Below are 14101 nucleotides of genomic sequence, written 5' to 3'. Positions count from 1 at the left end.
TGGGATTACAGGTGTGAGCCACCATGCTGGCGCGCATGCACCTCTGAACCCCTGACATGTTGGGTGGTAGGACTGGCTTTAATGAAGGCCTGTTAGAGAGCAGCAGAGATGTGGGGGGAGGGTTGGGGAGGGGTTGTTACTTTATGTTCCCTTTCAGGTCAGGCTCAGGGAATCAAATCTATATTTGGCGTATTGGCCGGCTGTGCCGGACTCAGTGCCAAGCATTCCTGCAAGGCTGAAATATTCAAAATGTTTATCTCTGGTAGTGAACAACTGGTCTGGGCTATTCAGGTGTGTGTGTCTGGGCGGGTCAAGTTGGGGACGACCATTTTATTTCTCATTCTTAGAATTAAGGATGGCAAAGAGCTACCTCATAAAAAGGACTGGAAACGAGGGGCAGAGTTTCCCGTTAAGGCTGCCCTTTTCCATTAAGAGCTCTATGTTTTGTGTCCTGCTGATAGGTTTTGGAGTGCCAAGAAAAACCCATTGTGATCTCAGCCGGGTGCAGTGCGGCTGCTAGCCCCGTGCCTGTTGGAGGATAGAAGAGTAATTTGAGACCAAGGAATTCTGATCATTTCAAGCGTGCGAAGCCAAATGATAGAGGGCCATTAGCCGCATGCAGGTTGCAGTGGGTAGAGCCCTTCAGTTCTCTTTCAGAATGCTGCCATCGCATGCTCCGCTGAGGTAGAACCCAGAGTCGTCATGAAGGGAGTGGAGAGTGGGCAGGTTCGTGCCCTTACCACATCTCATTTTCCCTCATTGGTGGCTGTGTGAGGCCTGTGCAGTATGTTTATGATGTCGCTCACCCAGGACGCTTTCTGGACACGGAACCCTGTGTTGAGAAGCAAGAGAAATGAAAAGGCTAAAGGGCCTGAGCTATCCATGGTGTTTTCTGACTTCATGCTGATTGCAGAGTGCACGTTGTCTTAAGTGAAAAAAAATAAAAGAAATATCTCGATAAACACTGGGAGAAAATGACTCTTGCTGCCTCGGTGCAGTGGCTCATGCCTGTAATCCCAGCACTATGGGAGGCTGAGGCCGGTGGATCACAAGGTCAAGAGTTCAAGACCAGCCTGACCAAGATGGTAAAACCCTGTCTCTACTAAAAATACAAAAATTAGCCAGGCACGATGGCAGGCATCTGTAATCCCAGCTACTCGGGAGGCTGAGGCAGGAGAATCCCTTGAACCTGGGCAGCAGAGGTAGCAGTGAGCCAAGATCACGCCACTGCACTCCAGCCTTGGTGACAAAGTGAGATTCCATCTTAGAAAGAAAGAAAGAAGGGGAGGAGAAGGAAAGAAAGGAAGGAAAATGACTCTTGCCGGTGTATTCATGAAGCCAGGGTTAATGTAGGTCTGAGTTACTTCAGAAGCATTCGGTTCCCACCTATGTTCCTCTGGCTGGCTCCCCTTGGGGAAGCACCCACTTCTAATGTGGTCTGCGTCCATCAGAGTCCAGCCAGAGAAACAAACAGTGCCGACTGTTGAAAACATAGAATTGAATTCAGGGCATCCTCACACAACTGAGGATATTGAGGTACCCCAGAGATCAGCAACAACAAGAAGCCACCCCACCCTAGGGTGAGGGTCAGAGGGAGGAGGCGGTGTTCTGGAGCCCAGGAATGGACTGGGCTCCTTAGGGAAAGCTGGAACAAGGAACATGTGGGCCTTTCCAGGCCTGGGGGCAGTGGAGCTGCCCTGGAGAAGCTGCCTAACAGAGGGGTTCTGAGAGAGCTACCGCGGCGTCTCCCCACCTCTCCCTGCCATTGTCCGCCAGTTTCCCACCCAGAGTCCTCCATTGGCCAATCCCAGCCAGGAAGGAACTGGAGAAATGGAGCCTGTAGGAGGTAGCCTTCCTGGGATAAGAGCAGGCTGAGGTTGGTGGGTGGGCAGACAGGCTGGCACCTGCCCTGGGTCAGAGAAGTGATTTGGACTCTGCTAGCCCTTGGTGAGGGCCTGGCTGTAGCACGCGGCTTCTGCCAGGCCCACCCTTGTGTCTGTGCTGCTGTTCTGGATTGCCAAGAGCAAGGTTAGTCCTACGTGCCCTGATCTTGAAGTTACAGGCAAACTGGGCCTCCCCCCAACCCTCCAGCCCCTTGCAAATCCAAGGAACAAGTGCTGATACATGGGAACATACGGGTGCAAGGTACTTTTCACCAGCTTTTTGAAAGATGCTCATCATTAAAGCAGCTGTGGAGGGCGAAAGGCCAGGGGGTAGTGGTGTGGCGCTCACTGCAGGGGAATTCAGAGGATGGCTCTAGGTGAAAGGTAAGAAGTGGGGACTGCTCAGGAGGAGGGCAGTGGTTGGCAAGGAAGAGTGGGGAGGTGCTCCTATGAGGGGAGTGGTTTCTCCAGGCCTTGGGAGTGGGGAGAAGATAACATATATGTGGGTCTTCTGGGATGCGGATAGAAGACGGCTGTGGGATTGGAGAGGCTGGGAAAGGAGGAGAGAGCTTCCGATCCGTGGGCTTGTCTCGGTGGAATTTCTAGTGCCTTCTGCTGGTGCTTGATCAAGGGAGGGTGAGGAGCCCATTTCAGCTTTTGCGCCTGGATCCAGTGTGTTACTTGGTTTCCTTGGGGACTCCAGTGTCTTTGGAATACCTGTCTTTCACCCCTAAGAGCGCCCAGGGACCTTTGTATTGTTCCTACTCGCTCCAAACTCCAGAAATTCTGTACATTTCACATAAGAGCAAAGCACTCATTTCTTTCCCGTTTGGTTTTTGGTTTTTTTTGTTTGTTTGTTTGTTTTTTTGCCAACAGGTGGATCTTGAACGCACCTTCACGTTTCGAAATTCAAAGCAGACCTACGCAGGGATTCCCATCATCGTGGCCAACATGGACACTGTGGGCACATTTGAGATGGCAGCTGTGATGTCACAGGTGAGGCGGTAGGCTTTTACTTTTTCCCTTTGCTGCTCTCAACATGGACAAGTTATCAGGAGCCCACCCTAGCTTTATTCAGACGCAGGGCAGAGTAGAAATGTGAGACGCTTTGGGTCATCCTCTATCTCCCCCGTCAGTCAGAAAGTGGACCATGTCTGGGCATTGTGTTCAGTGAGGTGGTCTAGATCTGAATTCATGGCTTCTCTGAAAGAGACAGTGATAGTTTTGCAAGTTAGAGATACAAAGAGAAGCTAGACAACATGAAGAGTGCCATATTGCAGAAAAATGACAGTCCCTTTGAAATGAAGGCAGAGCTGTTTTGTATGCAGTCTGCTGCAGCATTTACTGTATAATTATGCCAAATACATGTATCGGGCGCTCATGTGCGGAACACTGCACATAATGTATCTCTTAATTCTTTTTTTTTTTTTTTTTTTTTTTTAAGAAAGCTTCTTTTTTTTTTCCCCGGGTGGAATGCAGAGGCGTGATCTTGGCTCACTGCAGTGTCCACTCTCTGGTTCAAATGATTCTCCTCCCTCAACCTCCCAAGTAGCTAGGACTACAGGTGCTTGCCACCATGCCTGACTAATTTTTGTGTTTTTAGTAGAGATGGGGTTTCACCACGTTGGCCAGGCTGGCCTCGAACTCCTGATCTCAGGTGAACCGCCTGCCTCAGCCTCCCAAAGTGCTGGGATTACAGGCTTGAGCTATCGTGCCTGGCCTGTATCTCTTTTTTTTTTTTTTTTTTTTTGTTGGGGGGAGCTGTATCTCTTAATTATTGACACAACTCAACAAGATGGGTTCCTTTTACAAATGAGGAAACTGAGGCAGAGAGAGGAAGGGCAGGTAAGTTGTCCTAGGCCCTTAGCCAGATATATACAGAGAGAGAATCAGGATTCCAACCCAAACTGACTTTAGAATTTAAGGAATTTACCTCTCAACTTAAAGGGACAGATCATAGTACATGCTCAAGGTCTGTTTTAGCCAACTACACTGGCCTAATTTTCTATAAAGAGGGTAGGTAGTATCCTGACTTTGGCTGGGCGCAGTGGCTCACACCTGTAATCCCAGGATCTGGAGAGGTAGAGGCAGGCGGATTGCTTGAGCTCAGGAGTTCAAGACCAGACTGGGCAACATGGTGAAGCCTCATCTCTACAAAAAAAACACAAAAATTTCCTGGGTGTGGCGGTGTGAGCCTGTGGTCCTAGCTACTCGGGAAGCTGAGGTGGGAGGGTCACTTGAGCTGGGAGGCGAAGGTTGCAGTGAGCCAAGATTGCGCCCCTGCATTCCAGCCTGGGTGACAGAGCAAGACCCTGTCTCAAAAAAAAAAAAAAAAAATTCATTGTGTAGATCAATCTGAGAAGCATTGTTGGTTAAAATTAAATTAAAAAGAGTGTCCTGGCTTTGGGAAAAATAAAGGAAACCCCGTTGGTGGGCAGGAGCTTTATGGGTGAGGTGCAGAGCGTCTTCTGCATCCTCAGTGTGGAATGTCTGCTGCACTCGGGTTCTGTCTCTCCTGTGGATAATACCTGCCAAGTGAAAAAATAAATCCAATTAGTTTGGAGTGTTTCTCACTGTGGGCAGCAAGTCTAACCACAGGAGATGCTAAGATTCATTATTAGCCGGTGATTCGAAGGAAAAGATTCTCAAATTATGAGCTCCAAAAATGGAGTAGAGGTGGTCCGCCCAACTCCATGATCACTGGTATTTTCTGTCAGACCTCAGCCCCTCCTGAGCATTGGGCCAGAGGCTAATAAATTAATTGCTAAGGAACTGGTATTTTTTTCTCCTTACCTTCTCCGTGCTCTGCTCTGTCATCAGCCATTGCTACTAATGAATCGTGTTAGTAAAAAAGCAAGGGGAACCAGGGAACTATCAAGTCTGATTAATTCAGGTAATAGATTATAATCCAGGGAAAATCTAGAACTTGCTGTGCTCTTCCCATTTTCCTAGGAAGTCTCCCTACTGACGGAATAGCGTAGGCTGGTGTAGCTAACCATGGGTGGCTACTGTGAATTTCCTGTTTCTAGGATCCACGGAGCTAGTGCAAGTTACTAAAGTCATAGAAGTTTAGAATGAGAAGCTGTAGATGGAACACAGGCAGCCCAGAGAAGTTAGGTGGGAGGCTTCTGTTCTATACGAGGTTGGGTCTCCGATCTCCGTAGTCAGATCCGAGTTTGACTCTGGCCTCTACCTCTTCCTGGCTGTGCGCTTGTTAAAGTTTGTAGCAGTTGTTAAATTTTGTAAGCTTTTTTTTTTTTTTTTTTTTTTTTTGAGATGGAGTTTTGCTCTGGTTGGCCAGGCTGGAGTGCAATGGCATGATCTTGGCTCACTGCAAGCTTAACCTCCTGGGTTCAAGTGATTCTCCTGCCTTAGTCTCCCGAGTAGCTGTGATTACAGGTGTGCACCCTCCTACCCGGCTAATTTTTTGTATTTAATAGAGATGAGGTTTCACCATGATAGGCTGGTTTCGAACTCCTGACCTCAGGCGATCCACCCGTCTCATCGTCCTAAAGTGCTAGGATTACAAGTGTGTGCCACCATGCCCAGCAAATTTTGTAAGTTTGAATGTTTCTTGTTTTTTAAATAGACATGGGATCTTGCCATGTTGCCAGGCTGGTCTTGAGCTCCGGGGCTTAAGCAATCCTCCTGCCTTGGCCTTTGAAAGTGCTGGGATTACAGGCGTGATCCCGTATGTGCCTGGCCAATTTAAATTTCTTCAGCTCCATTTCTGCCCACAAAGCTGCTAATACTGTTCAGGCTAGGCGCAGTGGCTCACGCCTGTAATCCAAGCACTTTGGGAGGCAAAGGCGGGCGGGTCACCTGAGGTCAGGAGTTCGAGAGCAGCCTGGCCAACCCCATATCTAATAAAAATGCAGAAATTAGCTGGGCGTGGTGGCAGGTGCCTGTAATCCCAGCTACTCAGGAGGCTGAGGTAGGAAAATTACTTGAACCCAGGAGACGGAGGTTGCAGTGAGCCAAGATCATGCCACTGCATTCCAGTCTTACTCTGGATGACAGAGTAAGACTCCATCTCATATAATGATAATAATACTGTTCAAAGTTGTTCCAAAAACTAAATGAAATGATAGGTGGGAAAGACTGACACAAACGCAGGAGCAATATCATAGATTTAGGGCTACACTTTATATCATTCCCACCCTCAAGAATACCAGCTGCCCGATGGATTTACCTTTTAGCAAGAAGTGTTCAGGTTGTGAATACAAAAGAAAGCTTTCAGGTATCAGGTAAGGTTCTTCAGGGTTGGCTAAGAAGAAGTTTGTGTTAGGATGGCCCTTCTCCTGGGCGGTGGACCTGCTGCATGGGTCTCTCTTTGGACCATCTGTGCTGCTTTTGACCTAATGCAGGTGTGAGTGGGAGCCTGGGTGGGCTGGGCAGGGCTCTGAGAATTCTCTTTTATCCGTCTCCTCCCTGCTGGCGGAGCCTCCTTAGTGCTGAATGCAGCAATGCCTAATCAGATTAGAATGGGAAACGGGGTTTTGTGATTTCAATGGTTGTACCTTTGTCTGGTTATGGCTGCTAGGAGCACACTCAAAGCAAATCAAGCATGAATGGCAGGAACACTGATGCCTTTGTCTGGTGGGATTACCACCTCCAGATGGAGGCGGGGGGCTTGCACTTGGCTTCTCATCCTAATGGTGCTGTTTTGTTTCCTAGCACTCCATGTTTACAGCAATTCATAAGCATTACTCCCTGGATGACTGGAAGCTCTTTGCCACAAATCACCCGGAATGCCTGCAGGTAGGACCACAGCCTGATGATCGCTTCAGTGTTGCAGGGGGACCTACATCTTCAGAGCTGTCAAGAGGATTTCAGGCAGTAGCAGAGAGTCGTAAAGAGTTCGCTGCTTCTCCAGCCCCGTGCCATTGCCAGGGATTTGCTGAGGAAACTCGTTTCTGTATCGTGTTATTAAAATACTAGCATTTATCTGTAAGAAATGTCCATTTTCTCTTGAAAGAGGAATGGTTATGTCCCAAGAGCTTGGGAAAGACCTGTGTTTCCTGCCAGGTACTCCAAGGTAGATCTAGTCTTTGGGCTGTAGAAAAAACTTCTAACAAAGTGTTTTAGAGTTCAGTAAACAACAACGTTTCCACTAGGATCGCTATCATCAAAAGGACAGATAATTAGCCAGACACGGTGGCTCATGCCTGTAATCCCAGGACTTTGGAATGACAAGGTGGGAGAATTGCTTGAACCCAGGAGATCGAGGCTAGCCTGGTCAACACAGTGAGACCCCCATCTCTATTTTAAAAAAAGAAAATAATTGTTGAGGATGTGGGGAAATTGGAACCCTTATTCACTGCTGGGAATGAGAAATGGTGTAGCTGCTTTGGAAAACAGCTATCATTTCTTCAGAACTGTAATCATAAGAGTTACCATACGACCCAGCAATTCCACTTCTAGGTGTAGACCCAACAGAAATTAACACATGTCCACAGAAAAACTTGAATATGAATGTTCACAGCAGCGTTATTCATAATAGCTCAAAAGTAGACACAACCCAAATGTGTATTAGGGGGTGAAAGGACTCATAAAATAAGGTCTATCCATGCAATGGGCTATTGTTCAGCCATAGAGGGAATGAACGTCTGACATGGGCTACAGGATGGATTGACCTGGAGGACATTTCACTAAGTGAAAAGGCCAGACCTGGCCAGGCATAGTGACTCACACCTGTAATCCGGGCACTTTGGGAAGCCGAGGCAGGCGGATAACCTGAGGTCGGGAGTTCGAGACCATCCTGACCAATGTGGAGACAGCCCGTCTCTACTGAAAATCCAAAGTTAGCCGGGCGAGGTGGTGCAGGTCTGTACTCCCAGCTACTTGGGAGGCTGAGGCCGGAGAATCGCTTGAATCCTGGAGGCGGATTCAAGCAGAGATTTGACTCTAGCCTGGGCAACGAGAGCGAAACTGTCTCGAAAAAGGAAAAGGCCAGATGCAAAGGCCAGACGCGTCTACCATCTTATTTATAGGAAATGTCCAGAATAGGCAAATCTAAGTCATAAAATAGATTAGTGGCCTGAGGGGTTGAGGAAGTGGGGGGGAGGAGTGTGGTTAAGGAGTATGGGACTTCCTTTAGGAGGTTTATGAAAATGTAAAATCGATCATGACGGTTACAGAACTCTAAATATACTAAAAATCATTGAACTGTGCGTGTTGAATGGCTGGGTTGTATGGTATGTCATTATACTTCAACAAAGCTGTTAAAAACCCAAGCGTTTCAAAAACAACAAAAAGCCCTACTGCAACACGCCTGCGTTTCCTCCTTCCGCATTCCAGGGTTCTGAGCTGAAGCCACAGGTAGGTCTCCCTGGTTAGAGCCGCTCCCTGCTGATCAGATGATTTATGATGGGAAAGTGACTTCAGATCGTACTGTTTTCAAGGTCTCACTGGCTTTTGGTGGTGGCTGTTACTGTGCTTTAATTTTGATTAGTGAGAAAGTGGTTTTGGAGATAAAATCATTCTGACTCAGTAGTAAGTCCTTCGTTTTTGCCATACTGTGTTCAAGTGAATTATGCTTATTTTCACTTTTTTCTGTTTTTCCCTATGGTAAATTTGGGAATAATGATTTTTTTTCTTTTGCTTAGGCCTCCCTCCAACATTTATTTATTTATTTTTGAGGCAGTTTTGCTCTTGCTACCCAGACTGGAGTGCAATGGCGTGATCTTGGCTCACTGCAACCTCTGCCTCCTGGGTTCAAGTGATTTTCCTGCCTCAGCCTCCTGAGTAGCTGGGATCACAGGTGTGTGCCACCCCACTCTGCTCATTTTTTATATTTTTGGTAGAGACTGGGTTTCACCATGTTGGCCAGGCTGGTCTCGAGCTGACCTCAAATGATCCACCCACCTCAGCCTCCCAAAGTGCTGGGATTACGAGCGTGAGCCACCGCGCCTGGCTTCCCTCCAACTTCTTTAAGGGAATTTTTGGCAATGTATCGTTAACTGGAACCGTGGCCCTCATTACCGAATGTGATATCTGGACTAGTAAGTTCACTGCCCCGCCACCAAATAAAAGGTGAATGCAAAAGGGATCGTGTTAAAAACTTAGGAGCAGTGAGAGAAGGCAACCAATCTCAAGTTCCATATAGTGTAGTTAACAAAATGAAGTCAGATGAAAAAGCGCAGCTCTAGTGCCACGGGGAGTGGGCGTGTGGATTGGGCTGGCGCAGGGCAGAGCTGTGAACCACGAGGCCCAGGCGTGAATGCACAGAGGAGGCTGGAGTAAATATGTGTCATTTACCCATCAGCTCACACTCAGCCCCGGGGCTGCAGCCACGTGGTTATGATTTGGGGGAATAACATAAAGGATATTAAGATATGTCACTCAGGTGGCCCAGGGTGTAGAGATAAGAGTTAAAATATAAACAATCCATGTCTTAGTCTCAGTAAGGCATACATTAGTGAAAATAAGCCCTTTTCCAAAGGGCAGATGTTCAAAGAAGGGAGAGGTGTGAGCTTCAAGGGCACTGGTGGAAGCTAAGGGATGAGGGTGTTACAGGAGCGGGAATGGTGGCCTCAGATTTAAACACGTAGAAGTGCAATTGTGAACAATCATGTCAGGCTTGTTTTCACACCTTGGGAGATTTTACCCCTTTAATAGGAAAAGAGATTTGCAGTTCTGTGAACAGGCTGAGATGTGCATGCTGTATTAGGCTGGTCTTACATTGTTTTAAAGAAATACCTGAAATTGGGTCGTTTATAAAGAAAAGAGGTCTTAATTGGCTAATGGCTGTGCAGGCTGTACGGGAAGCCTAGCGCCACCATCTGCTTTTGGGGAGGACTTTGGAAGCTTCCAACCATGATGGAAGACGAAGTGGGAGAGTGAGAGAAAGAGAGGGTGGGAGGTCACACACTTTTAAACGACTAGATCTCCTGTGACTCAGACCGAGAGATCACCACGGGGATGGCCCAAGCTATTCATAAGGGATCCATCCCCATGACCCAAACCTCCCACCAGGCCCCACCTCCAGCATTGGGGATCATATTTCAACATGAGATTTGGGTGAGGACAATATCCAAACTATGTCACATGCTGTGCTAGTATTTTATTGGGAGAGAAAATAAAAATAGGAGTTTATCAGAGGCATTTTAGATACCTTCCTCTCACTCGCTGCCCAAGCAAGGCACTCAGGGTGAACACCCCAGCTTTCATGTGGGAAAGCCCGAATTGATTGGCCATTTTTCCTTCTTCCTGGAAACTTACTAGTTCTCGCTCATTGTCCTCCCTGGAGTTTCCCTGATATGACACATTCATGCCAGTAGCTATTTTTGGGGGGGGGGGGGGGGGGGGAGAGGTGTGGAATCTCGCTCTGTTGCCCAGGCTGGTGGCACTGTCTCGGCTCACTGCAACCTCCACCTCCCTGGTTCAAGCTATTCTCCTGCCTCAGCCTCCCAAGTAACTGGGATTACAGTAACCTGCCACCACGCCTGGCTAATTTTTATATTTTTAGTACACACAGGGTTTCACTGCGTTGACCACGCTGGTCTCAAACTCCTGACCTCAGGTGATCCATCTGCTTTGGCCTCCTAAAGTGCTGGGATTATAGGCATGAGCCACCACGCTCAGCTAATTTTTGTATTTTTAGTAGAGTCGGGGTTTCACCACGTTGGTCAGGCTGGTCTCGAACTCCCAGTCTCAGGTGATCTGCTTGCCTTGGCCTCCCAAAGTGCTGGGATTACAGCATGAGCCACTGTGCCTGGCCAAAGTTTAGGTAATTTAATGAATGAATCCCCTTTACCTCTGCTGTTGCATGTGTCTGAAGCAGGTGCACTGTGCATTTGATTAGGATTGCTGTACCCTCCCAGAATAGGTGTACAGATGGGGCAGGGTCTGATGTCTGAATGCTACTGTTCATGCCTGTCCTTTTGGTTTATTTTGGTGCAGCACGTAGCCGTGAGTTCAGGCAGTGGGCAGAACGATCTGGAAAAGATGAGCAGCATCCTGGACGCAGTGCCACAGGTTAAGTTTATTTGCCTGGATGTGGCCAATGGGTATTCAGAACATTTTGTGGAATTTGTGAAACTCGTCCGTGCCAAATTTCCTGAACACACCATTATGGTAAGTACAGTGGGACATTCTCAAGATGTGGAAGCCACAAGGGAGTTGTTGATTGTGTCTGGGGGAGCTGAATTCTCTTCAGAGCTTTTGGTGCCTCCTTAGTCAAAGACTAATTGAGGATCATTTGGGAAAGGTTAGGCAGCTAATGTGCAAGATCAGAAAACTAGCTTTCCTCTATAAAAAATAAAATCTCCGGCTGGACATGGTGGCTCACACCTGTAATCCCAGCACTTTGGGAGGCCACAGAGGGCAGATCACCTGAGGTCAGGAGTTCAGGACCAGCCTGGTTAACATGGTGAAACCCCATCTCTACTAAAAATACAAACAAATTAGCTGAGTGTGGTGGCATATTCCTGTAATTCCATCTACTTGGGATGCTGAGGAAGAATTGCTTGAACCCGGGAGATGGAGGCTGCAGTGGGCTGAGATCGCCTCACTGCACTCCAGCATGGGGGACAGAGTGAGACTCCATCTCAAAAAAAAAAAAAAAAAAAAAAAAATCCCCATCAGCTTCATCAGATGTTGGCTCCCAATTTTTCCTAAGTATCATCACATGTTTCTTACTATCTGATACTTTTTTTTTTTTTTTGAGATGGAGTCACACTCTGTTGCCCAGGCTGGAGTACAGTGGCGTGATCTCAGCTCACTCAGCAACCTCTGCTTCCCCAGTTCAAGTGATTCTTGCGCCTCAGCCTCCCAAGTAGCAGGGACTGCAGGTGCACACCGCCACGCTGCTAATTTTTTGTATTTTTAGTAGAGACGGAGTTTCACCATGTTGGCCAAGCTGGTCTTGAACTCCTGACCTCAGATGATCCACCCACCTTGACCTCCCAAAGTGCTGGGATTACAGGCATGAGCCACCGCGCCTGGCCCCATATGATACCTTTAAAAGGGGTCTGTATTACTCCTTAACAAAGAGTGTATTTTAAGATTCAGAGCACATGACTAGATTTGAGTGTGGCATGTGTAGGTCCTCCAGGTCCCACCCCTGCTGCCAGCAGGAAGCTGCGCTGTGGGAATTAGGAGTCCACAGTGTGAACGGTTCACCGCAGTCCACTATTGAAGGTGTATCTGTTGCTGGTGTGTTTTATCTAGGCGCTTTGTTTCTTGACTTTTCCTAATGCACCTTAACTAGTTAGAATGTAGATTTGTGACTTTTGGGAAAGATGGATTCGCAGAAAAAGGGATTTGAAGCTCTAGAGTACAGCCTGGGCTTTTGCAAAATCCTGTATTGTAATTATGCATGTCTTTGCTAATCCTGATGATGATGGCATATATTGATGGACCGCTAGAAAATTTACCTAACACTGTCGCTTTTGAATTCTGAACTTCATCTCATGTATGTCATCATCGTAAGAAAGTTGGGAGGAAGGAATTATTTGCTACGGAGTAAAGTCTTCTGTTAAAGGACTTCCAGGGATTGTTAAGTATATTTATGCTTTTCAAAAACATAGGAAGAAAGGATCAAGAATTGTTCCAGCCGGGCGTGGTAGCTCGCGAATGTAATGCCGCATTGGGAGACTGAGGTGGGTGGAGCACCTGAGGTCAGGAGTTTGAGACCAGCCTGGCCAATGTGGCGAAACCCTGTCTCTACTAAAAATACAAAAATTAGCTGGGCGTGGTGGCTTGCCTGTAATGCCAGCTACTCGGGAGGCTGAGGCAGGAGAATCCCTTGAACCTGGGAGGTGGAGGTTGCACTGAGCCGAGATTGCTCCACTGCACTTCAGCCTGGGTGATGGGAGACTTCGTCTCAAGAAAAACAGAAAAAGAATGGCTCCAAGGTCAACCAGCTGTACCAGTGTTAGAAGCAGGTTGGGAAACAGCAAAATTCACTTCGTCTTCTATCATAGAATGGTGAGCTTCATTGTTTTTGATAATGATGTTTGTTGAATACTGTGAAATAATAAGAAATGTATATGTGTTTATTGGTCTTACTGTCTGGTTCTTGAGACAGAACTTCTAAAACCCTTGCAGGTAAGGGTGCTCAGAGAATCTTTGTTCTAATATTTGGTCTTTGATTCTGGTTGCTGACACAGAGCTTCTAGAATCTTTATAATTTGCAGAGTGATGAGGGCACCTGGTCCAGAGCTGCTGAATCCCTTGGGATTTCCTGGGTGGTAGGAGTAGCATTTGATCTTTGACCCTGGTTCCTGACACATGGCTCCTAAATCCCTTGGGATTTCCTGGTTATAGCAGCGCGGCTGCCCTTGTCCTGACAAGGTGACTCTTAATGGGCTCCTGGGTAGGGGTTGGTCACCAGATAGACCAAGCCATGATTAGAAGCTTGGAGCTTCCAGCTCCATCCTCCATTTTCCAGAGAGGGGAGAGAGGTTGAAGTAGAGTTAATATCCATCATGCCTCCTTGACGAGACCTTCACAGAAATCCCCAAAGTATGGGGTTTTGAAAGCCTCCTGGTTGGTAACACGCCTACATGCCTGGAGGGTGGCAGACCCCAACTCTGTGGGGACAGAAGCTCTTGCACGCCAGAATCTTCCAGACCTCGCCCTGTGTCGCTTTCATCAGGCTGCTCATCTGAATCCATCATAGCCTTCATTCATATGATAAACCGGTAAACGGTCATAAGTGGTAATCCTTTGTATCTTTCGATCTTCCTTTTCTTGGTAGTGTATTTGAGGTTCACCATGCTGGTTTATGTCCTTGGTTCCTGGAGCTAATCTTTAATATCATCTTCTAGATGCCTCACTTGCTCTTTCTCCTTCTCTGTACTTTCCAGCTGGTTGTCGCACTGTGAAACTCACTCCTTAGTGCTCTTTGTCTGAGTCTGTCTGGGCCGCTATCACAAAATACCATAAACTGACTGCTGTGGAAACAACAAATTAGTTGCTCTGGAGGTTGGAAGTCCAAAATCAAGTTGTCGGCCGATTGAATGTCTGGTTTCACCGTTCCTCATAGGTGGTGCCTTCTCGCTGCATTTTCACATGGTGGGAGAGGCACACGGGCTCCTTGGAACCTCTCTTGTGAGGGCGCTGATCCCATTCATGAAGGCTGCACCCTCGTGACCTAATCACCTCCCAAAGGCCCCACCTCTAATGCCATTGGTTGAAGATTCAGTTTCAGCATAGGAATTTGTGAAACTGAATCACAAACATTCAGACCATAGCACCCCCGAAGTCCGTGT

At 47.4% G+C, this 14101-nt stretch overlaps 1 protein-coding gene across 2 annotated transcripts in view; it reads left to right on the top strand.

Moving 5' to 3' along the window:
* GMPR (guanosine monophosphate reductase) overlaps positions 1-14101 on the top strand; it is a 65004-nt gene that overhangs the window by 17763 nt on the left and 33140 nt on the right. For both annotated transcript variants that reach the window (XM_032247659.1, XM_032247660.1), the window contains exons 2-4: positions 2760-2879; positions 6561-6644; positions 10788-10961. In XM_032247659.1, the coding sequence (XP_032103550.1) occupies positions 2760-2879; positions 6561-6644; positions 10788-10961 (378 nt within the window). The remainder of the gene's footprint in view (positions 1-2759; positions 2880-6560; positions 6645-10787; positions 10962-14101) is intronic.

This window comes from Sapajus apella, unplaced genomic scaffold, assembly GCF_009761245.1.
Source record: "Sapajus apella isolate SASKATOON/1434 unplaced genomic scaffold, GSC_monkey_1.0 scaffold63, whole genome shotgun sequence".
Taxonomy (NCBI): Eukaryota; Metazoa; Chordata; class Mammalia; order Primates; family Cebidae; genus Sapajus; species Sapajus apella.
The sequence above is the reverse complement of the archived record's forward strand: the minus strand, read 5'-3'. Positions and strand labels throughout refer to the sequence as shown.